Source organism: Hyperoodon ampullatus, assembly GCF_949752795.1.
Source record: "Hyperoodon ampullatus genome assembly, chromosome: 3".
In the NCBI taxonomy this organism is placed as follows: Eukaryota; Metazoa; Chordata; class Mammalia; order Artiodactyla; family Ziphiidae; genus Hyperoodon; species Hyperoodon ampullatus.
In genome coordinates, this window is record NC_136916.1 from 126,935,922 (window position 1) to 126,954,694 (window position 18,773).

The 18,773-nt window shown below is 37.5% G+C and overlaps 1 protein-coding gene across 2 annotated transcripts in view; it reads right to left on the reverse strand.

Moving 5' to 3' along the window:
- The window catches only part of MDGA2 (MAM domain containing glycosylphosphatidylinositol anchor 2), a gene marked incomplete at both ends in the record, with an annotated part of 734,576 nt that overhangs the window by 10,649 nt on the left and 705,154 nt on the right, over positions 1–18,773 (reverse strand). For both annotated transcript variants that reach the window (XM_079699828.1, XM_079699829.1), the window contains one exon: positions 2,778–2,908. In XM_079699828.1, coding sequence (XP_079555954.1) covers positions 2,778–2,908 — 131 coding nt within the window. The remainder of the gene's footprint in view (positions 1–2,777; positions 2,909–18,773) is intronic.

Sequence of the window (18,773 nt, forward strand, 5' to 3'; positions counted from 1 at the left end):
TACAGAGATGGAAAGTATAATGGCTGAGATGAAAAATACACTGAGTAGGACTGAAAGCACATTAGACATTGCAAAAGAAATGATTAGTGAATGTGAAGATAGTAGGTTATTCTATAAATTGTGAATAGTGAAATAATTTTAGATAAGATGGTGGTTTTCCCGATTTCCTTAATACCTTATGCAAATTTCTTAAGAGTGGGCACTCTCTGTAATGACCAGTCTATTGGACTTGATCTCCTTTCCAATTTGAGAATCACAGTCTTTAAATTCTGCAAGCACCAAACTTTCCTGGATCTCCTTCCTTATAACTCTAAAAAATACTACTTAGGATCAAGCTCCTCTTCCACAGTTCATGTTAATGATTGGTTAGTGTCCTGTGTGGTTCCACTGTCTTTAATCACTGTTCACATATGTACACTTTTCCTTGGAAATATCAACCACTCCCAGAGTTTTAGGCAGCACATACAGCCTAATGACCTACAAAAATGTTTGTCCCCAAAGCTTCAGAAAAACATATGCAATAACCTTCTGCACATCTTTAAGAGGATATTCCACAGGCATTTTATATTAACATGTCCAAAATAGAAGTAACCATAATCATCCCTGAAGTTTGTCTCTTTTCCTCTTTTTGTTATTTAAGGTAATGGATAAAGTAACAGACATTACTCAAGACACCCCAGATAGAAGCTTCTTGGTCATTCATGGCTACTTCCCAAATTCCCAACATAAAAATGTTCTGCTAGTTTTTATACCTAAGTATATCTTAAAACCATCCTCTTTTCTTTATATCACTTCCCTAGTTTGTCCTTTCAATATCCTTTATGTGGATTTTATGACAGTGTTCTAACTGGTTTGCTGGCCCGATTTTATCTCCTTGAATCATCTTCCATACAACAACCTAAGTGATGCACCATGTCATCCCCTGCGTAAAATCTTTCCATAACTCTCCAGTGTCTATGCTCTTGAGGTTCCTTAACCTCATCTCACATCAGTCTTTGATTTATTTTTGTGTACCAAATTCCAGATAAATGTCTCTCTGTTTCTCTGACAAATCCTGTGATGTATGACCTCCATGTCTTGGTTTACTCTGAACTCTGCTGCAATATTAATATTAGAACTTTTTCTACTTTGCAATCCCTCTCTTCAGGTTTCACCCCATATAACAGGCTTCTCTTGACTCTCCTCTATACTTTTCTTGTTGACTAGGTGTGCTCATAGAAACTTGTGTATATTTCTCTTACTGCAATTATTAAAGTATGTGATGTATGTGTTTAGATGTGTATTTCCACCAATCTGAGGTAAACAATCACTATGAAATCTTCATGTCTAGCAATGTGCCTGGCACACAGTAGTAGCTCAATAAGTATTTATGGTACTGTTGTCTGTGACAATAAATGATTGTCTTGAAGGTACTCAGTAAATATTTACTAAATTGATGTCTATGGCAATAAAGGACTATCCTGAAGGAAACAATATAACTAGTCCCTTAAATACTTTATATGTATCTGATTTAATAATTTTGTGTTGGTAAGGCAGTGACATAGGAAGCAAAAATATGTCTAGAAGAACATCTTTTTTTTAGAAAGAAAGGTTCTTTGATGCCTATAGAGGTATGTACATTTTTATATTAAGGTTACTTTTATCAGTAATGCTTTGGAGTTCTGTCTTCCCAGTTTGATTTGGTTTAATGATATGTTGCTTTAGATTCAACTTTTTAATTCTCTCTTCTTATTTTTTTTTATTCTCTATTCAACTTATTTTATTGTTTTTTTATTCAACTATTTTATTCTTCATAGAAGCAAAATAATTACTAGGATCTATGAATTGAGTTGCTTTTATGTGTTTGTAGATAATCAGCTAGGACTTACTCCATTTTTCTTTACCAGAGTGAAAAACTGAATGCATTTTTATCATCCTGGTTAGTTTTAGAAGTGTAATTTCTAAATCAGTCATTAGAATTTTATAGATTAAGTTACAAGAAGAGAGCATTCCACCAATTGAAAATTGGCATAATTGAAGCTCTCTGAATTTCTATACCCTTACTAAATGCCATGAAATGCAATTAAGAAATACCCAGTAGAAAAACATACTCATCCAGAGTATATAAAATACATATATAAAGTTACTAAAATCACTAAAACTACATTATTTTCTCCACTAAAATAGTTTATGAAAAAATTTTTCTAGCCATGATGACCATTGCTATAATCATTAAAATTTTTATTATATATTTGCAGCTAATTCTCTTAATCCTATCTAAGCCTTTCTTCTTTTCTATATAAAAACAAATAAAAGTAACTTGTTTAAAGTTCTCTAACTTTGATAATCAAAGTAATAAATTACTAAAATGACATTACCTCAAAGAGACACATTTTGCTAAAGTATACAAAATTCCATCAGGTAAAATTCAAACAGATTAATTGAGAATTGATTATCCAGCTTCCTTTATTATAAGAATCTATGTTGTTTGTCTTCAAGGAAAAAAATACACACATATGATTTTGTAGAAACAAATTACATTTTCTCGAGGCAAATCACTTGAATTCGGATAGACAATTATTCAAATATATTACTTGGTAGATGTTAATTAATAAAAGAAAAGGACATTTTCTCTTTATAAAACAACTGTTAGAACTAAAGGGAAACTTAATCATGTGATTTTTGTGATGCTCATGTCAGAATTTTTGCATACTCATTCTAATTTTGGTCAAGATCTGCCTTTAACATTATGTTCAAGTGCAAAAATATATCTGCAGACATGATTGTTCTTTTCTTACCTGAAATGAAGTAATTGGATATATATTAACATGTGCCTCATTCCATCGTTGTCCTTTATTCCCACTTGAGGACCACAGTGGATTCTCTATCGTTGTCTGCCCTTTCAAACGTAGATAAACATTTAAAACACCTAAAAATAACAATGAAATTTTATTTTGTATATTTGGTTTGGCTTCATGTTTGTTTCTTCTTGACTGAACACTTGTAAATTATTAAAAATGAAATTTCACAGAACACTCCAGTGTCTCCTCTTTCCCTCTTATTTCCAATCTTGCTCTTAGGATGCTTGGCATATGTAGCAGGTCTCCAGAAATGATTACATCTTAATCCCTAGAACCTGTGAATGTTATCTTATATGGCAAAAGAGACTTAACAGATGTGATTAAATTAAGAATTTTGAGATGGGAAGATTATTCCAGATAACCTGAGTGGGTCCTAAATATTATCACATATATCTTTCTTTCTAAGTGGAGGGAGAAGGAGATTTGATACAGGAGAGAAGGTCATGTGAAAGACAGATAAGATGTAACACTGCTGGTTTTGAAAATGAAGTGAGGAGACACAAGCTGAATACAGTTAGTCTCTAGAAGATAGAAAAGACAAGTAGACAGATTCTCCCCTAGAGGCTTCATAAGGGAGCAGCCCTGCTGACATCTTTGTTTTTGTTTTGTTTTTTAATTAATTTTTATTGGCGTATAGTTGCTTTATAATTTTGTGTTAGTTTCTACTGTACAGCAAAATGAATCAGCTATACATATACATATATTCCCTTTTTTTTGGACTTCCTTCCCATTTAGGTCACCACAGTACACTAACTAGAGTTCCCTGTGCTATACAGTATGTTCTCATTAGTTGTCTATTTTATACATAGTATCAATAGTGTATATATGTCAATGCTAATCTACCAATTCCTCCACCACCCCTATTTCCCCCTTGGTATCCATTCATCTGTTCTCTATTTCTGCTTTGCAAATAAGATCATCTATACCATATTTCTAGATTCCACATATATGAGTTAATATATATTTGTTTTTCTCTTTCTGACTTACTTCACTCTGTATGACACTCTCTAGGTCCATCCACATCTCTACAAATGACATAATTTGGTTTCTTCTTATGGCTCAGTAATAGACCATTGTATATATGCACCACATCTTCTTTATCCATTCCTCTGCCAATAGACATTTAGGTAGCTTGCATGTCCTGGCTATTGTAAATAGTGCTGCTATGAATACTGGGGTGCATGTGTCTTTTTGAATTATGGTTTTCTCTGGGTATATTCCCAGGAGTGGGAATGCTGGGTCATATGGTACTTCTATTTTTAGATTCTTAAGGAACCTCCATACTGTTTTCCATAGTGGCTGTATCAAGTTACATTCCCACCAACAGTGCATGAGTGTTCCCTCAGAAGAATGAGGCAAAAGTCTTCTGAGTACTCAACCCTCAGAATGGGAGAAAGTATTTTCAAACGAAGCAACTGACAAAGGATTAAACTCCAAAATTTATAAGCAGCTCATGCAGCTCAATATCAAAAAAACAAACAGCCCAATCCAAAAATGGGCAGAAGATGTCCCATTCTGAGGGTTGTCTTTTCGTCTCATTTATGGTTTCCTTTGCTGTGCAAAAGCTTTTAAGTTTCATTAGGTCCCATTTGTTTATTTTTGTTTTTATTTCCATTCCTCTAGGAGGTGGGTCAAAAAGGATCTTGCTGTGATTTATGTCATAGAGCATTCTGCCTATGTTTTCCTCTAAGAGTTTTATAGTGTCTGGACTTATATTTAGGTCTTTAATCCATTTTGAGCTTATTTTTGTGTATGGTATTAGGGAGTGTTATAATTTCATTCTTTTACATGTAGCTGTCTAGCTTTCTCAGCACCACTTATTGAAGAGGCTGTCTTTTCTCCATTGTATATTCTTGCCTTCTTTATCAAAAATAAGGTGACCATATATGCGTGGGTTTATCTCTGGGCTTTCTATCCTGTACCATTGATCTATATTTCTGTTTTTGTGCCAATGTCATACTATCTTGATTACTGTAGCTTTGTAGTATAGTATGAAGTCAGGGAGCCTGATTCCTCAAGCTTTATTTTTCTTTCTCAAGACTGCTTTGGCTATTCGGGGTCTTTTGTGTCTCCATACAAATTGTGAAATTTTTTGTTATAGTTCTCTGAAAAATGCCACTGGTAATTTGATAGGGGTTGCACTGAATCTATATATTGCTTTGGGTAGTAGAGTAATTTTCACAATATTGATTCGTCCAATACAAGAACATGGTATATTTCTCCATCTGTTTGTGTCATCTTTGATTTCTTTCATCAGTATCTTATAGTTTTCTCCATACAGGTCTTTTGCCTCCTCTAGGTAGGTTTATTCCTAGATATTTTATTCTTTTTGTTGCAATGGTAAATCGTGCTGTTTCCTTAATTTCTCTTTCTGATCTTTCATTGTTAGTATAGGAATGAAAGAGATTTTTGTGCATTAATTTCATATCCTGCAACCTTACCAAATTCACTGATTGGTTTTAGTAGTTTTCTGGTAGCATCTTTGGGATTCTCTATGTATAGTATCATGTCATCTGCAAATAGTGACAGTTTTACTTCTTCTTTTCCAATTTGTATTCCTTTTATTTCTTTTTCTTCTCTGACTGCCATGCCTAAGACTTCCAAAACTATACTGAATAATAGTGGCGAGAGGTGACACCCTTGTCTTCTTCCTGATCTTAGAGGACATGCTTTCAGTTTTTCACCATTGAGAATGTTTGCTGTGCATTTGTCATAATGGCTTTTATTATGTTGAGGTAGGTTTGCTCTTTGCCCACTTTTTGGAGAGTTTTTATCATAAATGTATCCTGAAATTTGTCAAAAGCTTTTTCTGCATCTATTGAGATGATCTTATTGTTTTTATGCTTCAATTTGTTAATATGGTTTATCACATTGATTGACTTGCATATATTGAAGAATCCTTGCAACCTTGGGATAAATTCCACTTGATCATGGGGTATGATCCTTTTAATGTGTTGTTGGATTTGGTTTGATAGTATTTTGTTGAGAATTTGTGTGTGTATGTTCATCAGTTATATTGGGCTGTAATTTTCATTCTTTGTAATATATTTGTCTGGTTTTGGCATCATGGTGATGGTGGTCTTGTAGAACAAGTTTGTGAGTGTTCCTCCCCCTGTAATTTTTTGGAAGAGCTTGAGAAGGATAGGTGTCAGCTCTTCTCTAAATGGTTGATAGAATTCACCTGTGAAGCCATCTGGTCCTGGACTTCTGTTTGCTGGAAGATTTTTTATCACAGTTTCAATTTGATTACTTGTGATTATTATTTTTTTTAATTTTCTATTTCTTCCTGGTTCAGTCGTGGAAGTTTGTACTTTTCTAAGAATTTGTCCATTTCTTCCAGGTTGTCCATTTTACTGGCATATAATTGCTTGTAGTAGTCACTTATGATCCTTTGTATTTCTGTGGTGTCAGTTGTAAATTCTCCTTTTTCATTTCTAATTTTATTGACTTAAGTCCTCTCCCTTTTTTTCTTAATGAGTCTGGCTAAAGGTTTTTCAATTTTGTTTATCTGCTCAGAGAACCAGCTATTGGTTGTATTGATCTTTGCTATTGTTTTCTTTGTTTCTATTTCATTTATTTCTGCTCTGCTTTTTATGATTTCTTTCCTTCTACTAACTTTGTGTTTTGTTTGTTCTTCTTTCTCCAGTTGCGTTAGGTGTAATGTTAGGTTGTTTATTTGAGATTTTTCTTGTTTCTTGAGGTAGGATTTTATTGTTATAAACTTCCCTCTTAGAACTGCTTTTGCTGCATCCCATAGGTTTTGGGTTGTCGTGTTTTCATTGTCATTGTTTCTAGGAATTTTTTAATTTCCTCTTTGATTTTGTCAGTGATTTCCTGGTTATTTAGTTGTGAACTGTTTAGCCTCCATGTGTTTGTATTTTTTACAGTTTTTATTTTCCTGTAATTGATTTCTAATCTCATAGCGTTGTGGTCGGAAAAGATGCCTGATATGATTTGTTTTCTTAAATTTAGCAAGGCTTGATTTGTGACCCAAGATGTGATCTATCCTAGAGAATGTTCTGTGAGCACTTGAGAAGTATGTGTATTCTGCCACTTTTGGTGGAATGTCCTATAACTATCAATCAAGTTTATTTAGTCTATTGTGTCATTTAAAGATTGTGTTTCCTTATTTATTTTCTGTCTGCTTTATCTGTCCATTTGTGTAAGTGGTGTGTTAAAGTCCCCCCTATTATTGTGTTACTGTCCATTTCCCCTTTTATGGCTATTAGCATTTGTCTTAAGTATTGAGGTGTTCCTATGTTGGGTGCATAAGTATTTATAATTGTTATATCTTCTTCTTGGACTGATCCTTTGATCATTATGTAGTGTCCTTCTTGTCTCTTGTAATAGTCTTTATATTAAAGTCTGTCTTATCTGATATGCATATGAAATGAAAAATAAACTAGACGGAATCGAATAACTGAGGCAGAAGAACAGATAAGTGAGCTGGTAGACAGAATGATGGAAATAACTGCCAAGGAGCAGAATAAAGAATAAAGAATGAAAAGAAATGAGGACAGTCTCAAAGACCTCTGGGACAACATTAAACACACCAACATTCAAATTATATGCATTCGGGCTTTGGTGGTGGCGCAGTGGTTGAGAGTCCGCATACCGATGCAGGGGACACGGGTTCATGCCCCGGTCTGGGAGGATCCCACATGCCGTGGAGCAGCTGGGCCTGTGAGCCATGGCAGCTGAGCCTGCGCATCTGGAGCCTGTGTTACACAACGGGAGAGGCCACAAGAGTGAGAGGCCCGCATACCACAAAAAATATATATATACATATATGCATCCCAGAAGAAGAAGAGAAAGGGAAAGGGCCTGAGAAATATTTGAAGAGATTATAGTTGAAAATTTCCCTAACATTGGAAAGAAAATAGTCAATCAAGTCGAGGAAGCACAGAGAGTCCCATACAGCATAAATCCAAGGAGAAACACGCAAAGACACATATTAATCAAACTATCAAAAATTAAATACAAAGAAAACATATTAAAATCAGCAAGGGAAAAACAACAAATAACACACAAGGGAATCCCCATAAGGTTAACAGCTGATCTTTCAGCAGAAACTCTGCAAGCCAGAAGGGAGTGGCAGGACATATTTAAATTGATGAAGGAGAAAAACCAAGATTACTCTACCCAGCAAGGATCTCATTCAGATTTGATGGAGAAATTAAAACCTTTACAGACAAGCAAAAGCTAACAGAATTCAGCACCACAAAACCAGCTTTACAACTAATGCTAAAGGAACTTCTCTAGGCAGGAAACACAGGAAAAGGAAAAAACCTACAAAAAAAAAAAAAACCCAAAACAATTAAGAAAATGGTAATAGGAATATACGTATTGATAATTACCTTAAAGGTAAGTGGATTAAATGCTCCAACCAAAAGACACAGACTGGCTGAACGGGTACAAAAACAAGACCCATATAAATGCTGTCTACAAGAGACCCACTTCAGACCTAAGGACACAAAGAGCTGAAAGTGAGGGATGGAAAATGATATTCCATGCAGATGGAAATCAAAAGAAAGCTAGAGTAGCAATACTCATATCAGATAACACAGACTTTAAAATAAAGACTATTACAAGAGACAAGGAAGGACACTACATAATGATCAAGGGATCAGTCCAAGAAGAAGATATAACAATTATAAATACTTATGCACCCAACATAGGAACACCTCAATACTTAAGGCAAAAGCTAATAGACATAAAAGGGGAAATCGGCAGTAACACAATAATAGGGGGGACTTTAACACACCACTTACACAAATGGACAGATCAACCAGACAGAAAATAAATAAGGAAACACAAGCTTTAAATGACACAATAGACTAAATAAACTTGATTGATAGTTATAGGACAATCCATACAGAAACAACAGAATACACATTTTTCTCAAGTGCTCATGAAACATTCTCCAGGATAGATCATATCTTGGGTCACAAATCAAGCCTTGGTAAATTTAAGAAAATTGAAATTTTAATAAGTATTTTTTCTGACCACAATGCTATGAGACTAGATATCAATTACAGGAATAGCTCTGTAAAAAATACAAACACACGGAGGCTAAACAATACACTACTTAATAACGAAGTGATCAATGAAGAAATCAAAGAGGAAATTAAAAAATACCTAGAAACAAATGACAGTGGAGACAAGACGACCCAAAACCTATGGGATGCAGCAAAAGCAGTTCTAAGAGGGAAGTTTATAGCAATACAATCCTACCTTAAGAAACAGGAAACCTCTCGAATAAACAACCTAACCTTGCACCTAAAGCAATTAGACAAAGAAGAACAAAAAAACCCCAAAGTTAGCAGAAGGAAAAAAATCATGAAGATCAGATCAGAAATAAATGAAAAAGAAATGAAGGAAATGATAGCAAAGATCAATAAAACTAAAAGCTAGTTCTTTGAGAAGATAAACAAAATTGATAAACCATTAGCCAGACTCATCAAGAAAAAAAGGGAGAAGACTCAGATCAATAGGATTAGAAATGAAAAAGGAGAAGTAACAACTGACACTGCAGAAATACAAAAGATCATGAGAGATTACTACAAGAAACTCTATGCCAATAAAATGGACAACCTGGAAGAAATGGACAAATTCTTAGAAATGCAGAACCTGCCAAGATTGAATCAGGAAGAAATAGAAAATATGAACAGACCAATCACAAGCACTGAAATTGAAACTGTGATTAAAAATCTTCCAACAAAGGGCTTCCCTGGTGGTGCAGTGGTTGAGAGTCCGCCTGCAGATGCAGGGGACATGGGTTCGTGCCCTAGTCCGGGAGGATCCCACATGCCGCGGAGTGGCTGAGCCTGTGAGCCATGACCGCTGAGCCTGCGCGTCCGGAGCCTGTGCTCCACAACGGGAGAGGCCACAGTGATGAGAGGCCGCATATCGCCAAAAAAAAAAAAAAAAAAAACCCTTCCAACAAACGAAAGCCCAGGACCAGATGGCTTCACAGGCGAATTCTATCAAACATTTAGAGAAGAGCTAACACCTATCCTTCTCAAACTCTTTCAAAATATAGCAGAGAGAGGAACACTCCCAAACTCATTCTACATGCCACCATCACCCTGATACCAAAACCAGACAAAGATGTCACAAAGAACAAAATCTACAGGCCAATATCACTGATGAACATAGATGCAAACATCCTCAACAAAATAGTAGCAAACAGAATCCAACAGAACATTAAAAGGATCATACACCATGATCAAGTGGGGTTTATTCCAGGAACACAAGGATTCTTAAATATACGCAAATCAATCGTGAAATACACCATATTAACAAATTGAAGGAGAAAAACCATATGATCATCTCAAGAGATGCAGAGAAAGCTTTCGACAAATTCAACACCCATTTATGATAAAAACCCTGCAGAAAGTAGGAATAGATGGAACTTTCCTCAACATAATAAAGGCCACATATGACAAACCCACAGCCAACATCGTCCTCAATGGTGAAAAACTGAAACCATTTCCACTAAGATCAGGAACAAGACAAGGTTGCCCACTCTCACCACTCTTATTCAACTTAGTTTTGGAAGTTTTAGCCACAGCAATCAGAGAAGAAAGGGAAATAAAAGGAATCCAAATCGGAAAAGCAGAAGTAAAGCTGTCACTGTTTGCAGGTGGCATGATACTATACATAAAGAATCTTAAAGATGCTACCAGAAGACTACTAGAGCTAATCAATGAATTTGGTAAAGTAGCAGGATACAAAATTAATGCACAGAAATCTCTGGCATTCCTATACACTAATGATGAAAAATCTGAAAATGAAATTAAGAAAACACTCCCATTTACCATTGCAACAAAAAGAATAAAATATCTAGGAATAAACCTACCTAAGGAGACAAAAGACCTGTATGCAGAAAATTATAAGACACTGATGAAAGAAATTAAAGATGATACAAATAGATGGAGAGATATACCATGTTCTTGGATTGAAAGAATCAACATTGTAAAAATGAGTCTACTCCCCAAAGCAATCTACAGATTCAATACAATCCATATCAAACTACCACTGGCATTTTTCACAGAACTAGAACAAAAAATTTCATGATTTGTATGGAAACACAAAAGACCCCGAATAGCCAAAGCAATCCTGAGAGCGAAAAACGGAGCTGGAGGAATCAGGCTCCCTGACTTCATACTATACTACAAAGCTACAGTAATCAAGACAGTACGGTAGTGGCACAAAAACAGAAATATAGATAAATGAAACAGGATTGAAAGCTCAGAGATAAACCCATGCACATATGGTCACCTTATCTTTGATAAAGGAGGCAGGAATGTACAGTGGAGAAAAGACAGCCTCTTCAATAAGTGGTGCTGGGGAAACTGGACAGCTACATGTAAATGTATGAGATTAGGACACTCCTTAACACCATACACAAAAATAAGCTCAAAATGGATTAAAGACCTAAATGGAAGGCCAGAAACTATCAATCTCTTAGAGGAAAACATAGGCAGAATGCTCTACGACATAAATAACAGCACGATCCTTTTTGACCCACCTCCTAGGGAAATGGAAATAAAAAGAAAAATAGACAAACGGGACCTAATGTAACTTAAAAGCTTTTGCACAGCAAAGGAAATCATAAACAAAACGAAAGGACAACCCTCAAAATGGGAGAAGATATTTGCAAATGAAGCAACCGACACAGGATTAATCTCCAAAATTTACAAGTAGCTCATGCGGCTCAATAACAAACAAACAAACAACCCAGTCCAAAAATCGGCAGAAGACATAAATAGACATTTCTCTAAAGAAGATATACAGACTTCCGGGTAAGATGGCGGAAGAGTAAGACGCGGAGATCACCTTCCTCCTCACGGATACACCAGAAATACAGCTACACGTGGAACAACTCCTACAGAACACCTACTGAACGCTGGCAGAAGACCCCAGACCTCCCAAAAGGCAAGAAACTCCCCACATACCTGGGTAGGGCAAAGCGGAGAGATTCCCGCACAGAGGATCGGTGCCGAGCGGCACTCACCAGCCCGAGAGGCTTGTCTGCTCGCCCGCCGGGGCGGGCGGCGCTGGAAGCTGAGGCTCGGGCTTCGGTCAGAGCGCAGGGAGAGGACTGGGGCTGGCGGCGAGAACTCAGCCTGAAGGGGGCTAATGTGCCACAGCTAGCCGGGAGGGAGTCCGGGAAAACTCTGGAGCTGCCGAAGAGGCAAGAGACTTGTTCTTCCCTCTTGGTTTCCTGCTGCGCGAGGAGAGGGGATTAAGAGCGCTGCTTAAAGGGGCTCCACAGACGGGCGCGAGTCGCGACTGAAAGCGCGGAGCCCAGTGACGGGCGTGGGACGCTGGGGCTGCTGCTGCCGCCGCCAAGAAGCCCGTGTGCGAGCGCAGGTCACTGTCCACACCGCCCTTCCGGGAGCCTGAGCAGCCCGCCACTGCCGGGGTCCCGGGATCCAGGGGCGGCTTCCCTGGGAGAACGCACGGCGCGCCTCGGGCTGGTGCAACGTCACGCCGACCTCTGCCGCTGCAGGCTCGCCCCGCACTCCGTGCCCCTCCCTCCCGCCCGGCCTGAGTGAGCCAGAGTTCCCGAAGAGGCTGCTCCTTTAACCCTTTCCTGTCTGAGTGAAGAACAGACGCCCTCCGGCGACCTACACGCAGAGGCGGGGCCAAATCCAAAGCTGAGACCCGGGAGCTGTGAGAACAAAGAAGAGAAAGGGAAACCTCTCCCAGCAGCCTCAGAAGCAGCGGATTAAAGCTCCACAATCAACTTGATGTACCCTGCATCTGTGGAATACATGAATAGACAACAAATCATCCCAAATTGAGGAGCCAGGAGTCAGTACTGTGCCTCTGAGGTGGGAGAGCCAACTTCAGGACACTGGTCCACAAGAGACCTCCCAGCTCCACATAATATCAAACGGCGAAAATCTTCCAGAGATCTCCATCTCAACACCAGCACCCAGCTTCACTCAACGACCAGCAAGCTACAGTGCTGGACACCCTATGCCAAACAACTAGCAAGACAGGAACACAACGCCACCCATTAGCAGAGAGGTGGCCTAAAATCATAAAAAGTCTGCAGACACCCCAAAACACACCACCAGACGTGGACCTGCCCACCAGAAAGACAAGATCCAGCCTCATCCACCAGAACACAGGCACTAGTCCCCTCGACCAGGAAACCTACACAACCCACTAAACCAACCTTAGCCACTGGGGACAGACACCAAAAACAACAGGAACTACGAACCTGCAGCCTGCAAAAAGGAGACCCCAAACACAGTAACATAAGCAAAATGAGAAGACAGAAAAACACACAGCAGGAGAAGGAGCAAGATAAAAACCCACCAGACCTAACAAATGAAGAGGTAATAGGCAGTCTATCTGAAAAAGAATTCAGAATAATGATAGTAAAGATGATCCAAAATCTTGGAAATAGAATAGACAAAATGCAAGAAACAGTTAACAAGGACCTAGTAGAACTAAAGATGAATCAAGCATCGATTAAAAACACAATAAATGAAATGAAAAATACTCTAGATGGGATCAATAGCAGAATAACTGAGGCAGAAGAACGGATAAGTGAGGTGGAAGATAAAATAGTGGAAATAACTAATGCAGAGCAAAATAAAGAGAAAAGAATGAAAAGAACAGAGGACAATATCAGAGACCTCTGGGACAACATTAAACGCACCAACATTCGAATTATAGGGGTTCCAGAAGAAGAAGAGAAAAAGAAAGGGACTGAGAAAATATTTGAAGAGATTATAGTTGAAAACTTCCCTAATATGGGAAAGGAAATAGTTAATCAAGTCCAGGAGGCACAGAGAGTCCCATACAGAATAAATCCAAGAAGAAATACGCCAAGACACATATTAATCAAACTGTCAAAAATTAAACACAAAGAAATCATATTAAAAGCAGCAAGGCAAAAACAACAAATAACACACAAGGGAATCCCCATCAGGATAACAGCTGATCTCTCAGCAGAAACTCTACAAGCCAGAAGGGAGTGGCAGGACATAATTAAAGTGATGAAGGAGAGAAACCTGCAACCAAGATTACTCTACCCAGCAAGGATCTCATTCAGATTTGATGGAGAAATTAAAACGTTTACAGACAAGCAAAAGCTGAGAGAGTTCAGCACCACCAAACCAGCTTTACAACAAATGCTAAAGGAACTTCTCTAGGCAAGAAACACAACAGAAGGAAAAGACCTACAATAACGAACCCAAAACAATTAAGAAAATGGGAATAGGAACATACATATCGATAATTACCTTAAATGTAAATGGACTAAACGCTCCCACCAAAAGACACAGATTGGCTGAATGGATACAAAAACAAGACCCATATATATGCTGTCTACAAGAGACCCACTTCAGACCTAGAGACACATACAGACTGAAAGTAAGGGGATGGAAAAAGATATTCCATGCAAATGGAAACCAAAAGAAAGCTGGAGTAGCAATTCTCATATCAGACAAAATAGACTTTAAAATAAAGACTACTAGAAGAGACAAAGAAGGACACTACATAATGATCAAGGGATCGATCCAAGAAGAAGATATAACAATTGTAAATATTTATGCACCCAACATAGGAGCACCTCAATACATAAGGCAAACACTAACAGCCATAAAAGGAGAAATCGACAGTAACACAATCATAGTAGGGGACTTTAACACCCCACTTTCACCAATGGACAGATCATCCAAAATGAAAATAAATAAGGAAACACAAGCTTTAAATGATACATTAAACAAGATGGACTTAATTGATATTTATAGGACATTCCATCCAAAAACAACAGAATACACATTTTTCTCAAGTGCTCATGGAACATTCTCCAGGATAGATCATATCTTGGGTCACAAATCAAGCCTTGGTAAATTTAAGAAAATTGAAATTGTATCAAGTATCTTTTCCGACCACAATGCTATGAGACTAGATATCAATTACAGGAAAAGAGCTATAAAAAATACAAACACATGGAGGCTAAACAATACATTACTTAATAACGAAGTGATCACTGAAGAAATCAAAGAGGAAATAAAAAAATACCTAGAAACAAATGACAATGGAGACACGACGACCCAAAACCTATGGGATGCAGCAAAAGCAGTTCTAAGAGGGAAGTTTATAGCAATACAATCCCACCTTAAGAAACAGGAAATATCTCGACTAAACAACCTAACCTTGCACCTAAAGCAATTAGAGAAAGAAGAACAAAAACATCCCAAAGTTAGCAGAAGGAAAGAAATCATAAAAATCAGATCAGAAATAAATGAAAAAGAAATGAAGGAAACAATAGCAAAGATCAATAAAACTAAAAGCTGGTTCTTTGAGAAGATAAACAAAATTGATAAACCATTAGCCAGACTCATCAAGAAAAAAAGGGAGAAGACTCAAATCAATAGAATTAGAAATGAAAAAGGAGAAGTAACAACTGACACTGCAGAAATACAAAAGATCGTGAGAGATTACTATAAGCAACTCTATGCCAATAAAATGGACAACCTGGAAGAAATGGACAAATTCTTAGAAATGCACAACCTGCCAAGACTGAATCAGGAAGAAATAGAACATATGAACAGACCAATCACAAGCACTGAAATTGAAACTGTGATAAAAAATCTTCCAACAAACAAAAGCCCAGGACCAGATGGCTTCACAGGCGAATTCTATCAAGCATTTAGAGAAGAGCTAACGCCTATCCTTCTCAAACTCTTCCAAAATATAGCAGAGGGAGGAACACTCCCAAACTCATTCTACGAGGCCACCATCACCTTGATACCAAAACCAGACAAGGATGTCACAAAGAAAGAAAACTACAGGCCAATATCACTGATGAACATAGATGCAAAAATCCTCAACAAAATACTAGCAAACAGAATCCAACAGCACATTAAAAGGATCATACACCATGATCAAGTGGGGTTTATCCCAGGAATGCAAGGATTCTTCAATATACGCAAATCAATCAACGTGATACACCATATTAACAAATTGAAGGAGAAAAACCATATGATCATCTCAATAGATGCAGAGAAAGCTTTCGACAAAATTCAACACCCATTCATGATAAAAACCCTGCAGAAAGTAGGCATAGAGGGAACTTTCCTCAACATAATAAAGGCCATATATGACAAACCCACAGCCAGCATCGTCCTCAATGGTGAAAAACTGAAACCATTTCCACTAAGATCAGGAACAAGACAAGGTTGCCCACTCTCACCACTCTTATTCAACATAGTTTTGGAAGTTTTAGCCACAGCAATCAGAGAAGAAAAGCAAATAAAAGGAATCCAAATTGGAAAAGAAGAAGTAAAGCTGTCACTGTTTGCAGATGACATGATACTATACATAGAGAATCCTAAAGATGCTACCAGAAAACTACTAGAGCTAATCAATGAATTTGGTAAAGTTGCAGGATACAAAATTAATGCACAGAAATCTCTGGCATTCCTATATACTAATGATGAAAAATCTGAAAGTGAAATCAAGGAAACACTCCCATTTACCATTGCAACAAAAAGAATAAAATATCTAGGAATAAACCTACCTAAGGAGACAAAAGACCTGTATGCAGAAAATTATAAGACACTGATGAAAGAAATTAAAGATGATACAAATAGATGGAGAGATGTACCATGTTCTTGGATTGGAAGAATCAACATTGTGAAAATGACTCTACTACCCAAAGCAATCTACAGATTCAATGCAATCCCTATCAAAATACCACTGGCATTTTTCACAGAACTAGAACAAAAAATTTCACAATTTGTATGGAAACACAAAAGACCCCGAATAGCCAAAGCAATCTTGAGAACGAAAAATGGAGCTGGAGGAATCAGGCTCCCTGACTTCAGACTATACTACAAAGCTGCAGTAATCAAGACAGTATGGTACTGGCACAGAAACAGAAAGATAGATCAATGGAACAGGATAGAAAGCCCAGAGATAAACCCACGGACATATGGTCACCTTATCTTTGATAAAGGAGGCAGGAATGTACAGTGGAGAAAGGACAGTCTCTTCAATAAGTGGTGTTGGGAAAACTGGACAGGGACATGTAAAAGTATGAGATTCGATCACTCCCTAACACCATACACAAAAATAAGCTCAAAATGGATTAAAGACCTAAATGTAAGGCCAGACACTATCAAACTCTTAGAGGACAACATAGGCAGAACACTCTATGACATAAATCACAGCAAGATCCTTTTTGACCCACCTCCTAGAGAAATGGAAATAAAGACAAAAATAAACACATGGGACCTAATGAAACTTAAAAGCTTTTGCACAGCAAAGGAAACCATAAACAAGACCAAAAGACAACCCTCAGAATGGGAGAAAATATTTGCAAATGAAGCAACTGACAAAGGATTAATCTCCAAAATTTATAAGCAGCTCATGCAGCTCAATAACAAAAAAACAAACAACCCAATCCAAAAATGGGCAGAAGACCTAAATAGACATTTCTCCACAGAAGATATACAGACTGCCAACAAACACATGAAAGGATGCTCAACATCTTTACTAATTAGAGAAATGCAAATCAAAACTACAATGAGATATCATCTCACACCAGTCAGAATGGCCATCATCAAAAAATCTAGAAACAATAAATGCTGGAGAGGGTGTGGAAAAAAGGGAACACTCTTGCACTGCTGGTGGGAATGTGAATTGGTACAGCCACTATGGAGAACGGTATGGAGGTTCCTTAATAAACTACAAATAGAACTACCATATGACCCTGCAATCCCACTACTGGGCATATACCCTGAGAAAACCATAATTCAAAAAGAGACATGTACCAAAATGTTCATAGCAGCCCTATTTACAATAGCCCGGAGATGGAAACAACCTAAGTGTCCATCATTGGATGAATGGGTAAAGAAGATGTGGCACATACATACAATGGAATATTACTCAGCCATAAAAAGAAATGAAATTGAACTATTTGTAATGAGGTGGATGGACCTAGAGTCTGTCATACAGAGTGAAGTAAGTCAGAAAGAGAAAGACAAATACTGTATGCTGACACATATATATGGAATTTAAGAAAAAAAAAAGGTCATGAAGAACATAGGGGTAAGACAGGAATAAAGACACAGACCTACTAGAGAATGGACTTGAGGATATGGGGAGGGGGAAGGGTAAGCTGTGACAAAAAAAAAAAAAAAAAAAAAAAAAAAAAAAAAAAGAAGATATACAGATTGCCAACAAACACATGAAAGAATGCTCAACATCATTAATCATTAGAAAAATGCAAATCAAAACTAAAATGACATATCATCTCACACCGGTCAGAATGGCCATCATCAAAAAATCTAGAAACAACAAATGCTGGAGAGGGTGTGGAGGAAAGGGAACACTCTTGCACTGCTGGTGGGAATGTGAATTGGTACAGTCACTATGGAGAACAGTATGGAGGTTCCTTAAAAAACTACAAATAGAACTACCATATGACCCAGCAATCCCACTACTGGGCACATAACTTGAGAAAACCATAATTCAAAAAGAGTCATGTACCACAATGTTCATTGCAGCTCTATTTACAAAAGCCAGGACATGGAAGCAACCGAAGTGTCCATCGACAGATGAATGGATAAAGAAGATGTGGTACATATATACAATGGAATATTACTCAGCCATAAAAAGAAACGAAATTGAGTTATTTGTAGTGAGGTGGATGGACCTAGAGTCTGTCATACAGAGTGAAGTAAGTCAGAAGAGAAAGACAAATACTGTATGCTAACATATATATATGGAATCTAAGAAAAAAGAAATGTCATGAAGAACCTAGAGGTAAGACCAGAATAAAGACACAGACCTACTAGAGAATCGACTTGAGGGTATGGGGAGGGGGACATGTAAGTGACAAAGTGAGAGAGTGGCATGGACATATATACACTACCGAACATAAAATAGATAGCTAGT